Source organism: Mangifera indica, chromosome 10, assembly GCF_011075055.1.
Source record: "Mangifera indica cultivar Alphonso chromosome 10, CATAS_Mindica_2.1, whole genome shotgun sequence".
Taxonomy (NCBI): Eukaryota; Viridiplantae; Streptophyta; class Magnoliopsida; order Sapindales; family Anacardiaceae; genus Mangifera; species Mangifera indica.
Window position 1 is genome coordinate 4,494,222 of NC_058146.1, and position 21,178 is coordinate 4,515,399.

Genomic DNA, 21,178 nt, shown 5'->3' on the forward strand with positions numbered 1-21,178 from the left:
ATGCTGTGTTTACTTTTTATAAGTTTGTCTGATATGATGCTCTGATCTTAATTTGCTTGGAATTATATCTTCAAATGGTCAGGTAAGGCCGCCTATCATATAGAACTGATGTGTCTAGCGGGTAATAATAGTTAGGATGTTTTCAATTGTCACTGTGAATTTTTTTTGCCCCTTTTACTCCCATTTGATCAAAGTTGATTGATGCCAAAGACATGTTGTGCAGATGGAAGTTAATTTTTGAAGAAAAAACAAATTATATGATTGGTCTAGAGTAGTGGTCATCTTTTAACCCTTTGTGATAATAAGACTATTGAATGTTTGCAAGATGAATCATATTCCTAATCTACCAACTGGTAGAAGTCTAGTTCCTGTAGATTCACAAGTGTTTCTACAAAATGGGGATTTTAAAGGACAATTTAACCTCAGCTAATTTTCACTTATGCTAACATTAATTTGTATTTTTCTGGGGATCTTGAAAATTGTGAGGTCAAAAGATTTTGCTGATGGAAAAGATTCACTAATTTTCACTAATGCTAACATTAAACTGTAGATTCACTAGTGTTTCTACAGGCCTTGTCGTCAGAAGAGAGGCAAAAGATTTTGCTGATGGAAAAGATTCACTAATTTTCACTAATGCTAACATTAAACTGTAGATTCACAAGTGTTTCTACAGGCCTTGTCTTCAGAAGAGAGGCAAAAGATTTTGCTGGATATAGCCGATGCCTTGGAAACTAATGAAAGCAAGATCATGGCTAAAAATGATTCTGATGTTGCAGCTGCACAAGAGGCTGGATATGATAAATCCTTGATATCTCGCCTGGCTGTGAAGTCAGAGAAGGCATGACATTGTCCATACATCAAACTATTTATAATTATTGTTAATGCTTATTGTCTTCTATTCTGTCATTATTTATCTTTTTGCTAATTCCCTTGTGTATGGTGTTTTAATTGAAACTTGTTTATTTATATCAGACCGCACAAATTATGTTTTGATTATTCTGTACTTGACAGATTTCAAGCCTTGCAAAAAATGTTCGTGTGCTTGCACACATGGAAGACCCAATTGGTCATATTTTGAAGAAAACCCAGGTAAATAAAAGGCTTTCAAATACATTAATAACAGTCCTTTGATGCTGTGATATATTATCAGGGCACAGAAATTATTTTCTTCAAATCTTGATTTCCGCACTTTGTAAACAACTTAAGTACAGTCAGAAAATTTTGAGGCATACAAACTGTAGTCTGTACCTAAAACTATTTCTTGGCAATAAAAGTAAAATAGTTACTGTCTTGGACTAATTGTATAGAGATCTTCTTGGCTATCAATATATCCTGTGTTGAATGTTGATCTGAGATGTTTCTGATGGATTTTGCATCAGCTTGCAGATGGACTCATCTTGGAGAAAACTTCTTGTCCCTTGGGTGTTCTCCTAATTGTTTTTGAGTCACAACCTATGCGCTAATACAGGTAAATGTGATCCATTATAACAAATGTCATTTATTACATTTGTTGTTGTATCTGCTTTGTATTTACCTCTCTATATATTCATTATAATATCATTACTTTTCTTTTTCATGATTTTAATATATAGTTTCATTGGCAATCTGAAGTAGAAATGGTCTTTTGCTGAAAGGGGTTAAAGAGGCAAGTATTCAAATGAAATATTGCATAAGGTTTGATATCTTAGATTTAAATAATTGCCATGCAATATACCAAGTGAAGTCTTTAAGTTCTATCACTCATGTTATAGATTATCCCTGAAGCCATCCCAGAAAAAGTTGGTGAAAGACTGATTAGACTCGTGACATCAAGAGATGAGATTCCTGATCTGCTTAAGGTGGATGAATTTGTACCGATTAAAACATGTCAATTTTTGGAATGATATTTGAATAACTATAAGTGAATTCAGTGTCTTTCTTTGTGTGCCAGCTTGATGATGTGATTGATCTTGTAATCCCACCAGGAAGCAACAAACTTTTTACTCAAATCAAGCGATCAACTAAAATTCCTGTTCTAGGTCATGCTGGTGAAATATATAATCCATGGAATCTAATTTGTTGAATATATGCTTTCTTGTAGGAATCAAGTAAAGATGCAATTTTGTCACTCAGATGGAATTTGCCATGTATATGTTGATAAATATGCCAATATGGAGATGGTGCAGCAAATAGTTTTGGACGCAAAAACAGATTACCCTGCAGCCTGTATTGCAATGGTAAATTGTTTTGTTTACAGGCTTCTGATATTTTTTGTATGCTCTTTATAGTATTAGTGCAAGCTTAGATTTTAAGATGTTAATTTTTATGTCTCCAAATGTCAGCCTCTTAGTGCTCCATTCTTTTTTGATGTTTCCAGGAATTACTTCTTGTTCACAAGGATTTGGTGTCAACTGATGGGCTCAATGACCTTATTGTAAAACTTCATACCGAAGGTAAGGCTGCACGTGCAAAAAAGATGTAAAGTCTTGTGCTGATACCGTTAAGAGTGAGAATTACTGAAAGGTACTGATGCACATCTTCTGCAGGCGTCACTTTTTTCGGTGGCCCAAAGGCCAGCACCTTCCTTTTGAAGTTGTGGATGATGTATGTGCAACCACCGATCATATACATCAGCACGGAAGGTATGTTCCTTTTTAAGATCTAATGAATCATTATATTTTTCTCTATTTCTCCAGGCACAAACTTGCTTATGTCTATTTGAAAATTAACATGGAGATGAATAACTGCATTTTTCTCTTTATTTGGCAGTGGTCATACTGAATGCATCATAGCAGAAGACCAGGAAGCCACAAAAGTTTTTCTGCACAGAGTATACAGGTAAGCCAACTTCAATTTTCTTAATTTATAGCAGAAAGACGATGTAATGTGGGTTGTTGCTTTGACAGTGCTGCTGTTTTCCATAATGCAATCACAAGATTTTGCAATGGGGCTCGTTTTGGACTCGGCCCTGAGGTATTATATCATCTAGCTGGTTATATAAGAATTTTGATCAATTTGTTTAGAGTTGTGTTATCCCATAGTTGATTCTCGTTTGTACCTAACTAGGTTGGCATAAGCACAAGCCGGATACATGCTCAGGGTCCAGTTGGAGTTGAAGGATTGTTAACCGCTAGATGGTATGAATTTTTGCTTATGATGCAGGTGTCATCACAGAAGGTTTCTTGCTTATAGAGTATTTCCGCTAGGGTTGTCAGTCTGTTTGTTGTCGTCAGACCCACATTGATTGAAAGTTTACAACATTTATTCATTAAAACTGCAACCATGCAACTTCCAAATGCGTTGCTACTCAAAATATGCTGGTTGTTGAGGACATGGTTTCAAACTGGTTTATCACATGATTTAACTAATATTTAGAAGTTGGTGTCCAATTGCAAAGTTAAACTTGTGAAATATATCTATGCATGCCTGATTGGAAAGTATATCATCTACATTATTCATATATTTCCAGAAGGATCAATGTTATGCACACATACTTTTAAGTACACAAATGATTTGTCATCATATTATTGGGTGTTTTTTTATCCTTAATTCAGAATCACCTATTCATATGATAACATATCATTTGTATACCTATTTATATACTCAAAAGTATATGCACATAATTTTATTGTTTCCTAAAGATTGTGCAGCATGAGAAAATCATCAGTCTGTTTAATAACACTTTTGGGTGTGCATTTGCAGGATTCTTAAAGGAAGTGGACAAGTGGTGGATGGGATAAGGGAGTCGATCATATTCACAAAGACAGCGCTACTGAGTCCTCAATTTATACTTAACAGATTTACATTAAGTATACAAGATGCTCATGGTGAAGGGCGAGCACATTTTCTCAATGATGGTGTTCCGGATTGTGTCCTTTACTCAGTTTTGGCCCCAGTAAGATATTGTGATGATGGTGGGAATCCTACTGAAGTTTACTCATTTAATGTCAATGGCTCCCCCTTAGGAGTGGCAGCAATTTGTTCACCAGATGGAAGACACACTTGCAATGATTCCTCATCTAGAGCGTTGCTTTTTGATGTGGCAATTCCCATAGTATCCAAAGCACTAGACTTAAGATATTGTGATGATGGTGGGAATCCTACTGAAGTTTACTCATTTAATGTCAATGCACCCCCTTAGGAGTGGCAGCAATTTGTTCACCAGATGGAAGACACCTTGCAATGATTCCTCATCTAGAGCGTTGCTTTTTGATGTGGCAATTCCCATAGTATCCAAAGCACTAGACTTTTGATATGAAAGGTCCCAGCCCATGGTTAAAGATGTTCCAAAATGCCAAAATGGGCTTATGAGCTGTTTTGGCTATATAGCATGGATAAATAAAAAACACAAGGTCTATGGGGATATGAAGTGAGTTGTATTTGGCTCAACTTACTGATTTAACTGAATTTAAGAAAATGTCCAAGGTTTTAATTTTTTCTTAATTTTGGTTGCTAAATTATGTATAAAAGATTAATGGAAGTGGGCATCAAACTTTCATGTCCTTATGTTCCTTTTGGAAATGGAAATTACATAACTTTTGACCATCTCTGTGATAGTTTGCTTGTGTGGTCATGTTATTAACTGACTCAATAATCGTTCTTTATGGTTGTGTTTGTTCGACACGGCATGGAATGAAATATGCTAACCGATCAATTGATGGATTATCTGTAGATAGCCATGATTTTGATACTGTAATCATCGACGTTTTTTGCCAAAGCTCGTTGTCCTTGTGGCTCTACACATTGTCTTCTCTCCACCAGATTTGATTATCTAACCCCTCATTAGGGAAATAATACTTTTGGAAACCTGTTCTGGTGGGCAAAAATCTGGGCAACACTGCCATAGATAGGATTTCACATTTGCACCAACCTCGTAGGAAATGGAGATTGCAGGATCACTTCGGTTGTGAACTGGCAAGCGAAGTAATAGCTTAGAGACATTGCTTGCACCAAACACTCTATGCACTGCTGCATAATGGGATGCAGCCTGTGTTCATAGCAGAAGTAAGGGGCAAAAGATACAATCATTTGTGCATCTTCTTCTCAGAAATTTGCGTGCTCCTCATGAAGAGCCAAAGTCTGTCATTTCCCTCAGCCTTTCCTTTTTTCTGTGTGAATATTTCACTAGTACTTTTCGGCTCTCGAGATTAACCCTGAAAGTGTCTTTCTTTATCATCACATCCCTAAATACTAAGCTTGTTTGCTTGTTTTTCCCTTGAGATCACATGCAACTCCTCTAAACTCAAAGCCATACTTCGCTTTCTGCAGAAATAATTTTATGAATATGACTTAACAAGTTTTAGCTCAGAATTATGCTATTGTAGTTTTTTATTTTTTATTCTAATGAGAATCTCATTTGAATTGGATTATTCTTTTAGAGCCAAACCAATCACATTAACAGATAAACACTGGGCTTCATTTTGTCTATTCTTTTCTTCTTTTGTAAATTTGAGCTCTTAAAACAAGACCACTTGTTTCCAATTGGAGCTCTTTCGGGCCAGTTTTGGGACCATGTTTAGCATTATGAGTTTGAATCTGCAATTTGAGCAGTCTCTTACAAGTTTAGATTTACAATCCTTAAAGAAATTTAAAGATAAGTACATTATTTTGATTTTTTTTTTTTTGCAAAGCATTTAATTCTCAAGTCTTACTTATAAGTTGGTTGGTAGACTCATCCTCCTTCATTGCTCTGAGAATTTTATGTTTCTATTTCATTACTTACCACCAAAAAAAAAAAAATTATAATATATTTCTTGTAGAAAAACAGAAGTATCTACAGAATTGTTGCTTTTCATGGGACCAAAAGAAGAGAGACCTCAAGTTCATTTGGACAATACATCATTGGCCACTGATATTTCTCTCACAATACAAACAAAAAGATAGAGAAATTATACGAAATCAAGAACCTCAAATGCAAAATTACAAAAGACAGAGACAAATGGCTGTGTCTAAAACTTGTGTGGAAACAGAATAACCTAAATTTAAGTGGCCAAAGAATTAAGAGGACCCAGCAGAAGCTGAGGACTAAGAAGGTGCAGCGAACGTCCATTCGCCACTTGTCAGCCATGCAATCTTGATTGTGTGGACGCTAAGAACTCCATAACCAATCCTCAAGATTCATCAATTTTGGGACACTCATACAAACCCATTATAAGTCTTCATTCTGTGCTTCATTGCTTTGGCCTGCACTTAGCTGCAACTCACTCTAGTCCCTCAAATATTCTCATGGCTGCTGCTGTCTCCACTGTTGGTGCTGTCAACAGAGCACCGGTATGATAACTTATCCACTTCTAATTTAGTGGACATGCATATCCATGTGTATGTCTATGAATATTTAAACTTCCTTCAACTATATATATACATATACAAACATACATACATGCGCACGCGCGCACACGCACATATATATAAAGTATGCCCGTACATACACATACTGCACATATTACATACAATAAAACTATGTATACCACTTTGAATATATAAATAAATATATATTTATGTGTGTCATCATATGATTGAATGGTTGGGTACACAAGTGACATATGTTTTGCTGCTGCATATTGCCATGTTGGTTAAAAAGTTAATTTGTTAAGCATTTTGGGGGTGAAAGAGCGGTAATTTTTGTTGCAGTTGAGCTTGAATGGTTCTGGTGCTGGATCCTCTGCACCAAGCTCTCCTTTCTTGGGCACCAGCTTGAAGAAAGTGAGTTCAAGATTCACTAACTCCAAGGTCCCATCTGGGACCTTCAAGATCAACGCTGAATATGATGAAAAGAAGCAGACCGACAAGGACAGATGGAAGGGCCTTGCCACTGACCAATCTGATGACCAACAAGACATCACCAGAGGAAAAGGCACGGTCGACTCTCTGTTCCAGGCACCTATGGGCACAGGCACCCACTACGCCGTCATGTCTTCTTATGACTACATCAGCCAGGGCCTTCGCCAGTCAGTATCAAATAGTCCATACTATTGCTTCTGTTTCAGTTTCTTTGTCAAGAAATTGCAAGACTTCACTGATTTTTAACTTGATGATACTTCAGATACAACTTGGACAACAACATGGATGGTTTCTACATTGCCCCTGCTTTCATGGACAAGCTTGTTGTTCATATCTCTAAAAACTTCATGAACCTACCCAATATTAAGGTATAATATTATAATTGAAAATTATTGTTGAACTACGAGAGAGTTAGATTAAACAATTTTCACGATTTCTTCTTTGCAGATTCCTCTGATCTTGGGTATATGGGGAGGAAAAGGTCAAGGAAAATCATTCCAATGTGAGCTTGTTTTCGCCAAGATGGGCATCAAGTGAGTAATATATTTCAAATGGTTTGATACTTTTAAAGATGCTTTGTGTAATATTGGCGATGATTGATGAATTTCAGCCCGATCATGATGAGTGCCGGAGAATTGGAAAGTGGGAATGCCGGAGAGCCCGCTAAGTTGATCAGGCAGAGGTACCGTGAGGCGGCTGATATGATCAAGAAGGGAAAAATGTGCGTCCTTTTCATCAACGATCTTGATGCCGGAGCTGGTCGTCTTGGTGGAACCACCCAATACACAGTGAATAACCAAATGGTAAACGCCACACTAATGAACATTGCTGATAACCCAACAAGCGTCCAGCTCCCCGGAATGTACAACAAGGAGGAAAATCCCCGTGTCCCCATCATCGTCACCGGCAACGACTTCTCCACATTGTATGCCCCCCTCATTCGAGACGGCCGTATGGAGAAATTCTACTGGGCACCCACCAGGGAAGACCGTATTGGCGTCTGCAAGGGCATCTTCAGAACTGACCACATTGCCGATGATGACATTGTCAAGCTTGTCGACACCTTCCCCGGCCAATCCATTGGTAATTTTATCTACTTTCCTATGTCAAAAGCAAATTACAGATTTTCTCTTGAGAAAATGTGACACCCTTGCAAAGCGGGCAAGAGATATGTGTGTGCATGCTTAGAGATGTAAAGATAAGATTGGTTAAATATTACTAATATGTATTTTGGCTTGCAAAATTTATAAGCAAAACCATAATCTCTATGTATCCAAAGTTAATAATATTTTGATTATGGACCATCCTATTAAATCAAAAATATACAAATAGCATCAGGTCTATTTTGCAGACTCTGTGAGGGGGTGATTGTGACACCCTTTGGACTAGTAATGTAACAGAAACGTTATAATAATTTAATTACCTCTACTTCTGCAGATTTCTTCGGTGCCCTGAGGGCCAGAGTTTACGACGATGAAGTGAGAAACTGGATTTCCGGGATTGGTGTTGACACCATTGGGAAGAAGCTGGTGAACTCAAAGGAAGGGCCACCAACATTTGAGCAGCCAAAGATGACAATTGAGAAGCTTCTTGAGTATGGAAACATGCTTGTTCAAGAGCAAGAGAATGTGAAGAGAGTCCAATTGGCTGACAAGTATTTGAGAGAGGCAGCTCTTGGTGAAGCCAATGAAGATGCCATTTAAGAGAGGAACTTTCTATGGTTAGCTCCCATCCTAGCTAAAGGCCTTGATGGGGGGTTTGCATTTTATATTAATTTCTTGCAAACTTGATAAAAACTCTAACATATAGATTTTAATGGAAACCAAGAGAAACAAAAAATGACTGCTATTTTTTATTGGATTGAGCAGGTAAAGCAGCCCAGCAAGTGAATGTGCCAGTTCCTGAATGATGTACTGATCCAATTGCAGCAAACTTTGATGCTACTGCAAGAAGCGATGATGGAAGTTGCCATTATTAATTCTAGGCCTTTTTCTCGGTATTTTAATATTTTGTTTTTGAGTTTGATTTGGAACATGTAATTTTGTGTTATAATTAAAATATATTCAATCTTGAAAACTGCTTTCTTGTAACATCAACATTAACTTGTGTATTTTGTCTCATAAATTTGTTTTCTTGTTCATCTCCATTGAGCATCCTTTCCTTTGTGGCTTTGAAAGGCTATTGAATTTGGTTATATTAGATCTGTTTGATTTTTTATCCAAGGAAATTATTTTTAGCCTTTTCTTTTTATTTTATTGAGTCCCATTTACAAATAACTTTTTGGTATCAACAAACAACCTTAACCTTATATATAGGTAAAAAAAAAAAAAAAAAAAAGAACAGATTATACAATGTAACATCTATATTTTATAAATAAGAGAATTTTTTTGAACTCAAAAAATGAAAAGCTAAAATTGTAAGATTTAATGCAAATATCATTCTAAATCCATCTTCATTTCTATCATCTCTGCCTCTATTCCACCTTTTTTTCCTAGGACTAACTTCGAGTCAAATTGGTCCGAGCTTAATTGTTAGCTCTATTCAGTCGAACCTAAAATGAGTAGCTATGGCTCAAGCTCAAATAATAGTCTTAAGAATTGGTCGACCTTGAGCTTAAGCCATGGAAATTGAGCTCGAGTCATGGGTTATGATTGTATTGTTATATATGATTATTCGTTGATGCGTGATCATATGTTTACAATGTGGTTTTATTGTTATTAAATTTTTTTTTGTTTATGTTTTTTGATGTATGAATGAGTGAATGTGTTTTACAATGAATAATTGTTCTGTAAAGGTTGAATGCCACCTAATCTCATGGTGTCATATTAGAAGTTGTGTTATTGTGCAATTTTTAAGCAATAATTGATTAAAAAGAAAATCTTCTGGGACATCATGTAGCAGTGGAAGGGTGTTTTATGCCATTTTGAGCTACTGGATCATGGTGGTATGCCTGAAATCTTAGAATTTTATGTAACAATAAATTCTAGTTTTCTAAAATTTCGCCGACTAGATCATAAACCTATCAATCCGTTCAAACAGGAGCATTTGCTCCTATTTTTTAATTAACCAGTTGATCAGTTTTCCTGTGAATCGATTGATCAGATTTTGATAAAACATGCATTTTCAATTTCATGCATTACTGCACGAGAATTAGAAATGTTATATATACTCAGGTATGAATAAAAACACCTTTGCTATGCAATGTCGTGCATGGTTGAAAAATATATTGCTCATCAGGGTGAGCTATTCTGTCAAAACTAACCTTGATTCATTTTAAGATGAACAAGCAAATCCCTCAGAGAGTGAGTTTTCTTCTTCATGTTGATAGTTAACATTCCCATCATGAGGCTTATGGTTACCTAGCTACTAGGAGGTTTTTTTGGGTGATGGATTAGGATCTACATGATGTAGAATGGCTCTATTATGATTGATGTTGCCTCGGCTTGAGTTATTTTAACAAGTTAGGGACTGCCTATACATGTGAAATGTCTTGCATTCGGATTAACCTCATTAGGTCATGAGTTATGAACTACAGGCCACTGTAGATCAACATCATCATCATCATCTAATGAGTTCAAGTTTGCATCTTAGACATCAAAACTGTGATAAGGTATAATAGGTTTATTGCATAATTTATGTTTTGCATGTTAGATAGGGGACAAACCCCTCACCATAAAAGTTATTTGTCACCTTCCTATAAAAAGGAATGGAGATTTAGTTCAAGAAACATGTAAACAATCTTGAGTCACTTGTGGGGGAACTGGTGTCTCATAGGTGCTACTAACCAGTCATTGTCAAGTCATTTATATGAGCACCTAGATTGCACCAGTTAAACTAACCATTTGTGTTAGCATTTTTGGAGGTGTAATATTTTGCCTCTCAATCACAAGAATAGGTTGATTTTTTGAATAGTTGTGGAGATGGTGAGCCATGATTATTGCCTTCGTCATTGGCACGATTAATAGTATTAATTGATCGAGTGATTCTTTTATTTGGTGATGCAATTGAGATTGAAATAATTAATAGAAGAAAGAGGATGACTAAGACAAAGAGAGAGCTTATTGTAAAAGTCATTTCTTCTAGCGTAGAATTTTGTATATGAGTGCAATAATATGAATATTAAAATTTAAGCAAGATGGGACAAATAGTTTTTTCGTGGTTCATCCAAAATAAATATTGTATGGACTTATATCTATAGTATTATTGTTAATATGTCGATAAAGAATTATGAGACAATTTGTTTTTTACTGTTAGATAATTGTTTCTTAAAGGAAAAATGCATTTGAATTAATACAATAATTAAGAATAATGATAACATACTGTATTACGAAGAGTAAATACATTTATTACTAAATTTTAAGAAAGTGAGCCCATAATCATAAGAAATTAATATGTTTGTGAAGGTCGTGCTCTCAATTATTTTGATGTGACCTGCATGATTTAATCTTCTACATTTGAAGTCGCTTTTCATAGATATTTAGTTCATAAATGTTGTTGGCCGTTAGATTTCTATTCACTAAAGTTGCCTTCAAGAGTTAACTTCAAATACAATCTTTTGACTTTATAAAAGAGTACATAGTGATTCGTTAGAAATATGTTTACAAGTATATGTCTCTCTCACTAAGTTCTCTTTTTTTTTTTCTTTATTCAGAGTGTTGGTTCTTCGTATTTATAAGACTAAAAAGAGAGTTTACATTCAAATAGGAATAACTGAAAGTTTCTAATTTAAATTTAATTTTAAAGATTTATTTATATTCCAATAAAACTAAAACACAATATTTATAATAATGAAATTATTTCAACTAAAAAAAAGGAAAATAATTTTCTCTTGTTAATACAGAAGCTGATTAAAAAAAAAAAAATTCTTTTATGGATATTAAATAAATTCACTGTTAATCAAAAGGCTTTTAGTTGTGACGAGACAGAAGGTTTATTCATGTTTTTAGGTAAATGGCAGATATAAAATGTGTGTAGTCACTAATGTTGTAGCCAGCCAATCCTGTATAACCAAAGATTGACCCAACAATTAACGTTGAGGTTTGTTAAAAAAATTTCCAAGATAAAAGAACACATGGTGGAGGATAAATAGTGAAAAAACAGAATAAGTCAAGAAAATGGCGGCGTGGCCGTCTTCTTAACCATTGGAGGACTTGGTTTTGTATTGGTGGTGAGTGACGGGAGTGGACTAACTAGTCAAAGCCAGTTTGAACTTTGCAAGAAGAAATGAGTCAGCTGTAACAATCTAATCGATTGGCGAATGTTTTCTACGTTTATTTTGATTTATCTTGTGGACTAAGGGACCCCGTGCAACTACCCCCGTCTTTTCAACCGACGTGACGTTTCTTCAAGCCTCAAGGGTTCTTCATCAGAAAATTCAAAAAACCCCTGTATTATATTTAAATTACTTGAGAACTCACAAGTATCTAAAATAAGATTCTAACACCCTATTTGGATATTAAGTAGTTAAAATTTTTTGTCTAGTAAAATCTTAATCCTTTACCCTTGAGTCCATGTAGATTGAATTGGATTCAAACTAAATCAAGTTTGAACAGATTGAAGTTCATTTTCAGGTGGATTCAACACATTTTTAACTCAAACTCATCGAGTATAGAAAAACACTAATTTGTATTTGACTTGTTTCACGATTTAAGAGTTTGTAATTAGCTTACATCTAGCTCAAGTTTTTATGGACGGGTTAGATTTGACTCGGGTTCACACAAAATGTTTGGTTCAACTCTCTTAAACGATATCATTTATTTTAATTATTTTTAATTATGCAAGCTAAATATTGTCTTTATTTAAATTTGAGTTTAGATTCATTTTTTCTATTATTTTTCAGCTCGTATTTATTTATCTCATATTTGTATTCGAGTTCATTCCAACAAAACTTATTTCAAACTCAAACAAATTTACTTTCAATCCATCCCCTTTTGCAGGTCTTACAATTTCATTGGACACCAGAGAGAAGCCGTGGCAAGTGCAGGGTTTAAGCCAAAATAAAAATCGACAAATTGGCAATTTATTAAACTTATTTTATGACATCTGAACTGCAAAATAGAAATAAAGAAGAGAGGAACGTGCTAAGCCTTTAATTCATTTAATTCTTTAAACATGTAATTGTTTGATTGGACGTTCTCAGTCGTCCTCATTTCTTGTCTAAAACAAGTGCATCACATTTTTAACCAAATTTTCATCACTTGATAGAATAAAAGATATTTTTATGTCCACAATCAAAGTCAAGTAACAGAAATTGATTCTTACATGATCGTTTCACTTTTAAAATTTATAATTTGATTCCCTAACAAAATATAATTACTCTATTCATCTCTAAACAAATTTAAAAATCATATCGACGTTTGAAATTACATTTATCTGATCGTATTCTCTTTAAATTTTTTCTTTATTTTTCTCCGTTGATATAATTTAGAAACCTCAAATCGACGTAAATAAAGGTCATATAATAATATTTCTATACTAGTTAAGGTTAGATTAAGTTTTTCATAGTATATCTTATCTTATTACAGAGATATAATATTAGTCAAGGTCATAAAATGATATTTTAGTTTACTTCATCTTATAATATGTTTGTCATAAAGATCTTGTCTTAAACATGATTGGGTTTTGTCACAACTCTATTAGGTTTGTCACAAATTTGTTCATATGTCAAAGCTTTGTTCATCAAATCTTCAATTGGGTATAAGATTTGTAAATTAGAAAAGGTGACAAAAGAGATTCATTAACTAGTTTTGGTGGTAAGGGAGACCTTCTTCTTGGGTGGTGGTAAAAGAAAGTGAGAAAAATTCAAAAGGGAGAAAATTCTTCTCTCCATTTTCATTTATTTTTATTTTATTAAATGAACATAACAATTTTACTATTTTATTGTAAATTTTCTGTAATTTGATAGTGGCTTGATATTGGATGAGAGATTGTGAAATATATCATCAAATCAAATGGGGGAAAAGGTTATTCGGGCAAACTTTGGGTGTGCCATGTGATTCACTCTCTGCAAAGCAAAATTCCTTTTAGTTCATTTATTAATTTTTACATGTTCGAATATTCAAACTGGTAGGTATGCTCCATTATCAAACTCCAGGAAATCCTTCACCTTTTAAACAGACCATTTTGACAGCACAGCAACAAAAAAAAGGCTCGAACTTTTCCCTTCCATGGCAGAAAAATTCAGTTTTTTGTTGGGTTGCTTTCTCTTTCTTTCAATCCCAGTTTTTTCTCAAGTAAATGAGTTCTATTTCAGTGGATTCCGTGGTGATGATTCCAATGATAACAATATGACCTTAAATGGTGGGGCGGAGATTGAAGACAATGGCTTAATTAAGTTAACAAACTTCACTTCTCGAGTTCTGGGACATGCTTTTTACACCACACCAATCAAGTTTAAGAATTCAACAAACAGCAAGTCTCTATCTTTCTCCACTTGTTTTGCCTTTGCTATAATTAATGAATATGCAGAGCTTGGTGGCCATGGTATTGCTTTTGCAATCTCTCCTACAAAAGAGCTTGCCGGTGCTCTTCCTAGCCAATATCTTGGCCTCCTCAATGCAAATGATAATGGGAATTTTTCAAACCACATATTTGCAGTTGAATTTGACACAGTAGAAGATTTTGAGTTTGGTGATATCAATGGCAATCATGTTGGTATTGACATTGATAGTTTGACATCAAATGCCTCGGCCACAGCTGCTTATTTTCTAGAAAATTCAACTAAGCTAGAGCTGAAACTCAAGAGTGGTAAGGTTATACAAGCCTGGATTGATTATGATTCTGAAACAAATCAATTAGATGTGAGGCTTTCACCTTTTTCTGCAAAACCAAAATCTTCAATTTTGTCCTTCGCTGTGGATCTATCATCGATTGTTAGAGATACTATGTATGTGGGATTTTCTGCATCAACAGGTATGCTTTCAAGCTCACATTATTTGTTGGGTTGGAGTTTTAACATGAGTGGAGAGGCTGAGTCTTTAACTTTGTCTTCTCTTCCTTCACTTCCCGGGTCTAAAAAGAGTCATAAGGCATTAATTGTTAGGATTTCTGTCTCTGCCTTTTTATTTATGGTTTTGGCTGTTGCAATAGTCTTTTATCTTGTGTGGAAAATTAAAGATGCTGATGTTATTGAAGAGTGGGAACATGATGTCGGTCCTCATAGATTCTCTTATCATGAACTCAAGATAGCAACAAGAGGTTTCAAGGACAAAGAACTACTCGGGATTGGTGGATTTGGTAGAGTTTACAAAGGAACTCTACCAAATACTAATACCCAAGTTGCTGTCAAGAGAGTTTCTCATGAATCTAAACAAGGTTTGAGAGAATTTGTGTCTGAGATTGCTAGTATTGGCCATCTTAGGCATAGAAATCTTGTTCAATTGCTAGGATGGTGTCGCCGCAGAGGTGATTTGTTACTTGTTTATGATTTTATGCCTAATGGTAGCTTAGATAAGTATCTTTTTGATGAACCAAAAGCAATTCTCACTTGGGAACAGAGGTTTAGGATTATCAAAGGTGTGGCTTCAGCCCTTTTGTATTTGCATGAAGAGTGGGAACAAACTGTTATTCACAGGGACATTAAGGCTGGAAATGTGTTGTTAGATTCTGAATTAAACGGAAGACTAGGTGATTTTGGTCTGGCTAAGCTCTATGAGCATGGATCAATCCCAACCACCACTAGGGTGGTGGGCACATTGGGATACTTGGCACCAGAGCTCACACGCATTGGCAAGCCCACAACAAGCACAGATGTATATGCATTTGGTGCTCTTATGCTTGAAGTTGTTTGTGGGAGAAGGCCTGTTGAGCCAAAGGCTTCGCCTGAAGAGCTCATTTTGGTTGACTGGGTTTGGGATAGATTGAAAGTTGGTGCAATCCTTGACGCAGTGGATCCAAGATTGAAAGGCCAGTTTGATGAAACTGAAGCTATAATTGTGATGAAATTGGGCCTAATGTGTTCAAACAATGCAGCCGATGCACGACCTACAATGAGGCAAGTTGTGAGGTACTTGGAGAGAGAGGTTGAATTGCCTGAAGTGGATGAAGAACTAGAGGATTTTGTTCATTCATACTCAAATTCTTCAAATTATGAGAAAGTGAGTAATGAGTCATTGTCCCGCAACGATGGAGATGTTGATATTGAAGCAAGCTCATCTTCACCACTCCCACTTATTGTAAGAAATGATACTAGATAGTCATGCTAGGGAAATAGTTCTTCAATTATTTTTCTCTTTTCCCCTTGTGGGGGTGGTGGTTTCTCTCTTTCTTTTGTTTTTGTTTTTTTTTTTAAATATGGTTTTATGTACTATCCAATTCAGTTTGGCTTCGTTTTCAATACTTTCTGCTGCTGGAATACAAAGAACAGAAGCCTGTATAATGACACAAATGATAATTATTGATTGGTTGGCTTCTTCGAACTAGCCTTTCTTCGCACATGGCTTTATAAAGCAGAAAATAACAAGAATACATCAAAAACAGCCTTGCCACAAGGAAATCATATGCATTATGTTTAGAATACCCTTTTGCAATTTCATGTTCGTTCTTGTAATTGGTCACGCTGGTAACAGTGGCCTAATCCTGATGAACTTTCAATTCAAAGATCAAGCAAGAGATCTATGGCGGCCAATGCCCACCAAAGCTTAATTAGCAAGTTCATAGGATTGAACATGTCTTCTATTGCTTAAAACTATCAAGAATGCGAATGCAATTTGATCATGGAAGCAGAATAGCTCAAATCCATCATCAAAGTCTACAGCAATAACTCCAACCTCAAAAATGGAGCAAAAATGCCAACATTGAACCACTGCAAACCCAATGTGAGAGTCTGATTTTACAATTACATTTCTACATCTTCCTAGCCACTAAATAGCATCATCATCTATAAGGATTTACTTAGCAACAGAGTTAGATTAATAATCAACTTGCTACCTTTTCTGGTTGATTAAGTGCAAACGGCAATAATAATTTACTTATTATCCACATAAAAAGAGTGTCCCTTTGAGTGTGGTTTACTGACTTAGTCGATTCTCATCAATATTTTCCTCGCCATCTTTCACTCTGTTGAAAATCTCATAATCATCAAAACCTGCAGATTGATCCAAATCAATACTAGAATTTAGCGCAAAGCTGAAAGTTCTTTCAGTAATATTTTACATCCAAGGAACTATACCTACCTTCAACTAGCTCTTCGACTTCATCGCTGGCAGATCCTAAAAGCATTGTATTAGAAGATGGTGGATCAAGCGCCATCCAATCTGAGTTCCCATAGTCCTCCATACATACATCCTTCCCTGTGATCCACTCTTCAACAGTGTTAGCGCCATCAGATGACAAAGGGTCCATAGAATTCTGTTCTTTGTTTTTGCTGACCCTGTTAAAATTCAGCATGTGAAATAATATGATTTTCAGATCTTTGAGAATTTTTGCAACCATTATAGACAATTCCAGGCTCAATATTTTCGACTTACATTTGTCTCAGACGCAAGTTGTACTGAACAAATACAAGGTCATCGAGACGCTGACGCTCTAGACAGTTCCTTGTGTCATATATTTGTTCAAAAGGAATCTGATGTTGCTTATATCCCATCAAACAACATGTTTGACTGAGAATGCAGATTGCCAAACGTGCCAAATTTGGGCAACTTCCTCCATATGTTGACCACCATTCCGCTATAGCAGATGAGTAGTAAAATTATTAGCCCAAAAAAAAAAAACTTCATCATAAGGCTTATTGCAAATGAATATAATGATCAAATCCTGCAGTGCCTCTGACATTGATGCCAGATAGGCATCAATCACATGATAGTTGGAACTGAATAGACCTAAGCAACAAAATGTTTTCAACCATATACACAATGCAAAAAGTTAGGGGACCTCTCAAGAGTTTCTAGTCATAACTGACTATGAAAACTGCTGTTAGCAAATATTAATTATCTATATATTAACTTTTCACCTGCAGATTGGGAAGCAAAACCAGCTTTATTCCACATCTAATTACGTTTTTCATATGTTTAACACACATAAAGCAGAGATTCTTCACACTCACCCCCCAGCTACTGATTACTTTACAAAAATTAAAGTATTCCCATAAAGCAAAGATGGTACTGTAAAATAAAGCTGAAAATAACCAGACAATCTAATAGAATTGGCCCTCACCAGGAAGTAAAGTATCTCTAGCTCTAATTGCCATCTTCCTCCCGAAATCTCCAACAGCATTCCTATATGAGTTTATCTCTTTCATGATTTTATCCTGCACTTTTGTATCAGAAACCAATCTCTCTATGCAGTCATACGTTCCTGACAAAATTTCACTAGGTATATCACCATCTATACTATAAAAGAACTTGGGATTTAGGAAAAACCCTGCAGCATGAAGAGGAAGATGCCATTGTTGCTCCCACCAGTGATCAATAATATTCCAATAGACCATATACTCTTCTCTCTTAATGAGTTCTTTCTTAATTGTTTCTTTCACCCGATACATTCCAGCATATATGTATCCCATTGCAGGTTTCTTCTCACTGCTAATAATTTGCAGAAGTCGCAAGAGAGGATTTGTTAAGCAAACAATCAGGTTACACGATGACCAAAATGACTGATTACTTATTATATCTAACATTTCCAGTCCCCCAGGTTTTTTGGAATACTGACAATCCATCCACTCCTGTGAAGTAACCATGGCCTGCAAATTATGTTTGAGGTCCATCATTCTTTTCAATGTTGTAAAGTTTGTGGCAGAGCGAGTGATTCCCGGTTCTATAATATCATTGCCAAAGGTATATCTTCTTGCCATATTCAAAACCACACTATGATTGTACACAAATCTAGTGATTGCTCTAGCCTGTTCAATAATTGCATTAATCCACTCAAGCTTCAGAAAATCCTCAAGTATTAAGTTCAAGCAACGAGCTGCACATGGAGTCCAATAAAGAGTCGGGAAAGTATCAGTTAACCTTCTCACGGCAACAATATACTGCTCCTCACTGCTAGTGATCACTTGCAACACATGTCTAACTCCAACTTCTTCCACCACTTGCTTGAGCAATTCATAAAGAGCATCAGGGGAATTTATGATGCCAGATGCATCAACTGATCTCAAAAACACTGTTCCCTCAGGACAATATACCAAAAAACTCAGCAAAGTCCTACCCATTTCAGTGTTCCATTGGTCAACCAAAACAGAACAACCAGTCCTTCCCCATGTTGCTGTGTATTTATCAATATCATTTTTCACCTCCTCAACTGAATTCTTCAATATCCAACCCCGAATATCATGATATGAAGGCATTACAGCCTCTGATCCTCCTGAGGCAATAGCATCAACCATTGGTTGGAAATAAATCGAGTTCACAGCATCCAGTGGTGCCCCTATATCATACAAGAACCGCCCAATAGCCATAAAGAGATTATTATTCACTCTCTTAGAAGCTAATGAAACACTGCACATACCTACTGCATTAGCATGTACAGAAGGATGTTTCCCTCTCCATCTCTTCCTTCTATCTCCACTAATATGACTTGTCCCTTCTCTATTAACCAACAAACTCGAACTAGTCTCAGGTGTATTTGAAACTTCTATCAATGGCAAACCAGTACTAAGATCGCCCGGTTCAGCAAAGGCCTCTATCTCACTAGAAATCGGGTTATTATTTGTGATCTCGTCTGCAATCTTTTGCTTCTTCCTCTTTTTTACCACAACCCCATCTAAACTTTGTTGCATTTCAAGGCGAACATCGGGTGAAACACACAAACAGGTAGACGCATTACCCTTTTGGCCTGCTAAATGTTCCTTAATCCTATGAATCCCACCACCCTTAAATACTTTACCACAGAAGACACACTTTAATTGCACTCTATCACCATTTTTGAACATCTGACAATGCTTCCACGCTGGGTCATGTTTTTGTGATGTTATCGGTATTGGTTCAAGTCCAGATGCCATGGCATCAACCTTAGAAATGCAACACAAAACACTTGTCTGTTAAAAGATTTAAAGTTACTCTTCACTAAAATCGATTCATAATACACCAGAACCAGAATCATGTAACAAACTATACTAATTCAACATAGAATACCCGTTACAGCTACTAAAATGCAATTTTAACTATAAACTTCACAAAATATTACGCATACTTGGAAAAAAAAAAAAAAAAAGCAACCCATTACAGTTCTTAAAATATAACCAAAAAAATATAAATTAAGTTTTCAAAAAATAAAATGCATAAATTAAAAGAAAAAACTACTGAAAGAGACACACAAACTTACCTGTGCAGTGGAGCTTCGGAGTCTCTTATGAAAGCCAGGCGAGAGAGAACCGAGTTAGGGGGTTTAGGCTAAATATAAACCGAAAAGAGAATAACCGGACGGACCGGTTAGGGTACGGTCTTATTTGGATTAAATTATCCACAATTAGTTCCATTTGCCAGGTCATGTGGACACGTGATGAAGTGAACCGGTTTTAGTAACTGAGAAACCGGAACTCCCGGTTGCTTCGAAAACGGTTGTTTGCATCATCAAAAACAAACGATTGTCTTGGACCAGCCGTTTGCCGCCGTTTTGAACCGCCCTGTTTTCTGGTTCATGGCCGTTACGTTGCATCCTGTTAAACATTTTAAACTCCGTTGTCTCGGGAAATAAATCGACAGTTAAAATTTAAAATGTCAATTTTAGGGTTCATTCGAATTAATTATTCATTTTGATCTCCAGTGAAACCCCATTGAAATTAAACTTAAAATTCGTTAAATCTTTTTGGCTAAAGATCCAAGATACCCAGAAAGATATAAAATTTATGATTTATCTGGTTTATTTGATGATCAAAATCTTATTATCATCAATCAGTCCCCATTTTAATTCCTTAATTTTGCAAAAATTAATGTGAATTGAACAGAGACCAGTGCAGAGTTTGGTTGAACTTACAAGAACGTGAAAACTGAAACTTGGAACGTGAGAGCAGGCTTTCAAGCTCCGGACATCTAATTGAAAATCTACCTTACCTGGAACAGACTTTATCTATTACATTATGTGAGAGCGGTCTTACTTTAAAAGCCAGATTTGTATCTTTGAATTCATTCTTATTTTCCTATGAAAATGGTAGAATCAATTTTCCAATGAACCAATGTGAGAAAATCATCGGGGTTTACTACTTGAGAGATCTGATTAAAGTGCCATGGAGAGTGTTTATGCAAACAAAAGAGGGAGCTTTATAAGAAAGAACAAAATCTGCATTCATTGTAGTGTTACATCAGTTCTGAATATATGTTTTTCCTTTTCAAGTAATACCTTGAAAAAATTCCAAGCAACTTCTCTCAGGTTTTTTTTTATTCTTTCCAAAACAAAGAAAACCCCCAAACTGGACCGTCCCTTAAGAGCCAAACTAATCGCACCGAATAGATAAAACCCCGAATTTAATGACCGACTCCAC

At 35.7% G+C, this 21,178-nt stretch overlaps 3 protein-coding genes and 1 pseudogene across 3 annotated transcripts; 3 read left to right on the forward strand and 1 right to left on the reverse strand.

Moving 5' to 3' along the window:
• Positions 1-108: 108 nt before the first annotated feature.
• On the forward strand, positions 109-3,906 carry LOC123227827 (annotated as a pseudogene).
• Positions 3,907-6,075: 2,169 nt separating this feature from the next.
• Positions 6,076-8,899, forward strand: LOC123227036 (ribulose bisphosphate carboxylase/oxygenase activase, chloroplastic). Its single transcript, XM_044651649.1, has 7 exons — positions 6,076-6,249; positions 6,610-6,926; positions 7,022-7,127; positions 7,207-7,292; positions 7,370-7,842; positions 8,197-8,479; positions 8,628-8,899. The coding sequence occupies exons 1-6, from the start codon at positions 6,205-6,207 to the stop codon at positions 8,460-8,462; spliced, it is 1,293 nt and encodes a 430-aa protein (XP_044507584.1). The 5' UTR covers positions 6,076-6,204; the 3' UTR covers positions 8,463-8,479; positions 8,628-8,899.
• A 4,918-nt stretch (positions 8,900-13,817) lies between these two features.
• Positions 13,818-16,175, forward strand: LOC123228444 (L-type lectin-domain containing receptor kinase S.4-like). Its single transcript, XM_044653880.1, has one exon. The coding sequence runs from the start codon at positions 13,926-13,928 to the stop codon at positions 15,951-15,953; it is 2,028 nt and encodes a 675-aa protein (XP_044509815.1). The 5' UTR covers positions 13,818-13,925; the 3' UTR covers positions 15,954-16,175.
• Positions 16,176-16,413: 238 nt separating this feature from the next.
• On the reverse strand, positions 16,414-20,861 carry LOC123228443. Its single transcript, XM_044653879.1, has 6 exons — positions 20,674-20,861; positions 20,023-20,356; positions 17,914-19,708; positions 17,226-17,427; positions 16,932-17,128; positions 16,414-16,843 (listed from the first exon to the last, which is right to left on the reverse strand). Exons 3-6 carry the CDS (start codon positions 19,697-19,699, stop codon positions 16,767-16,769), a joined length of 2,262 nt encoding a protein of 753 aa, XP_044509814.1. The 5' UTR covers positions 19,700-19,708; positions 20,023-20,356; positions 20,674-20,861; the 3' UTR covers positions 16,414-16,766.
• Positions 20,862-21,178: the final 317 nt, after the last annotated feature.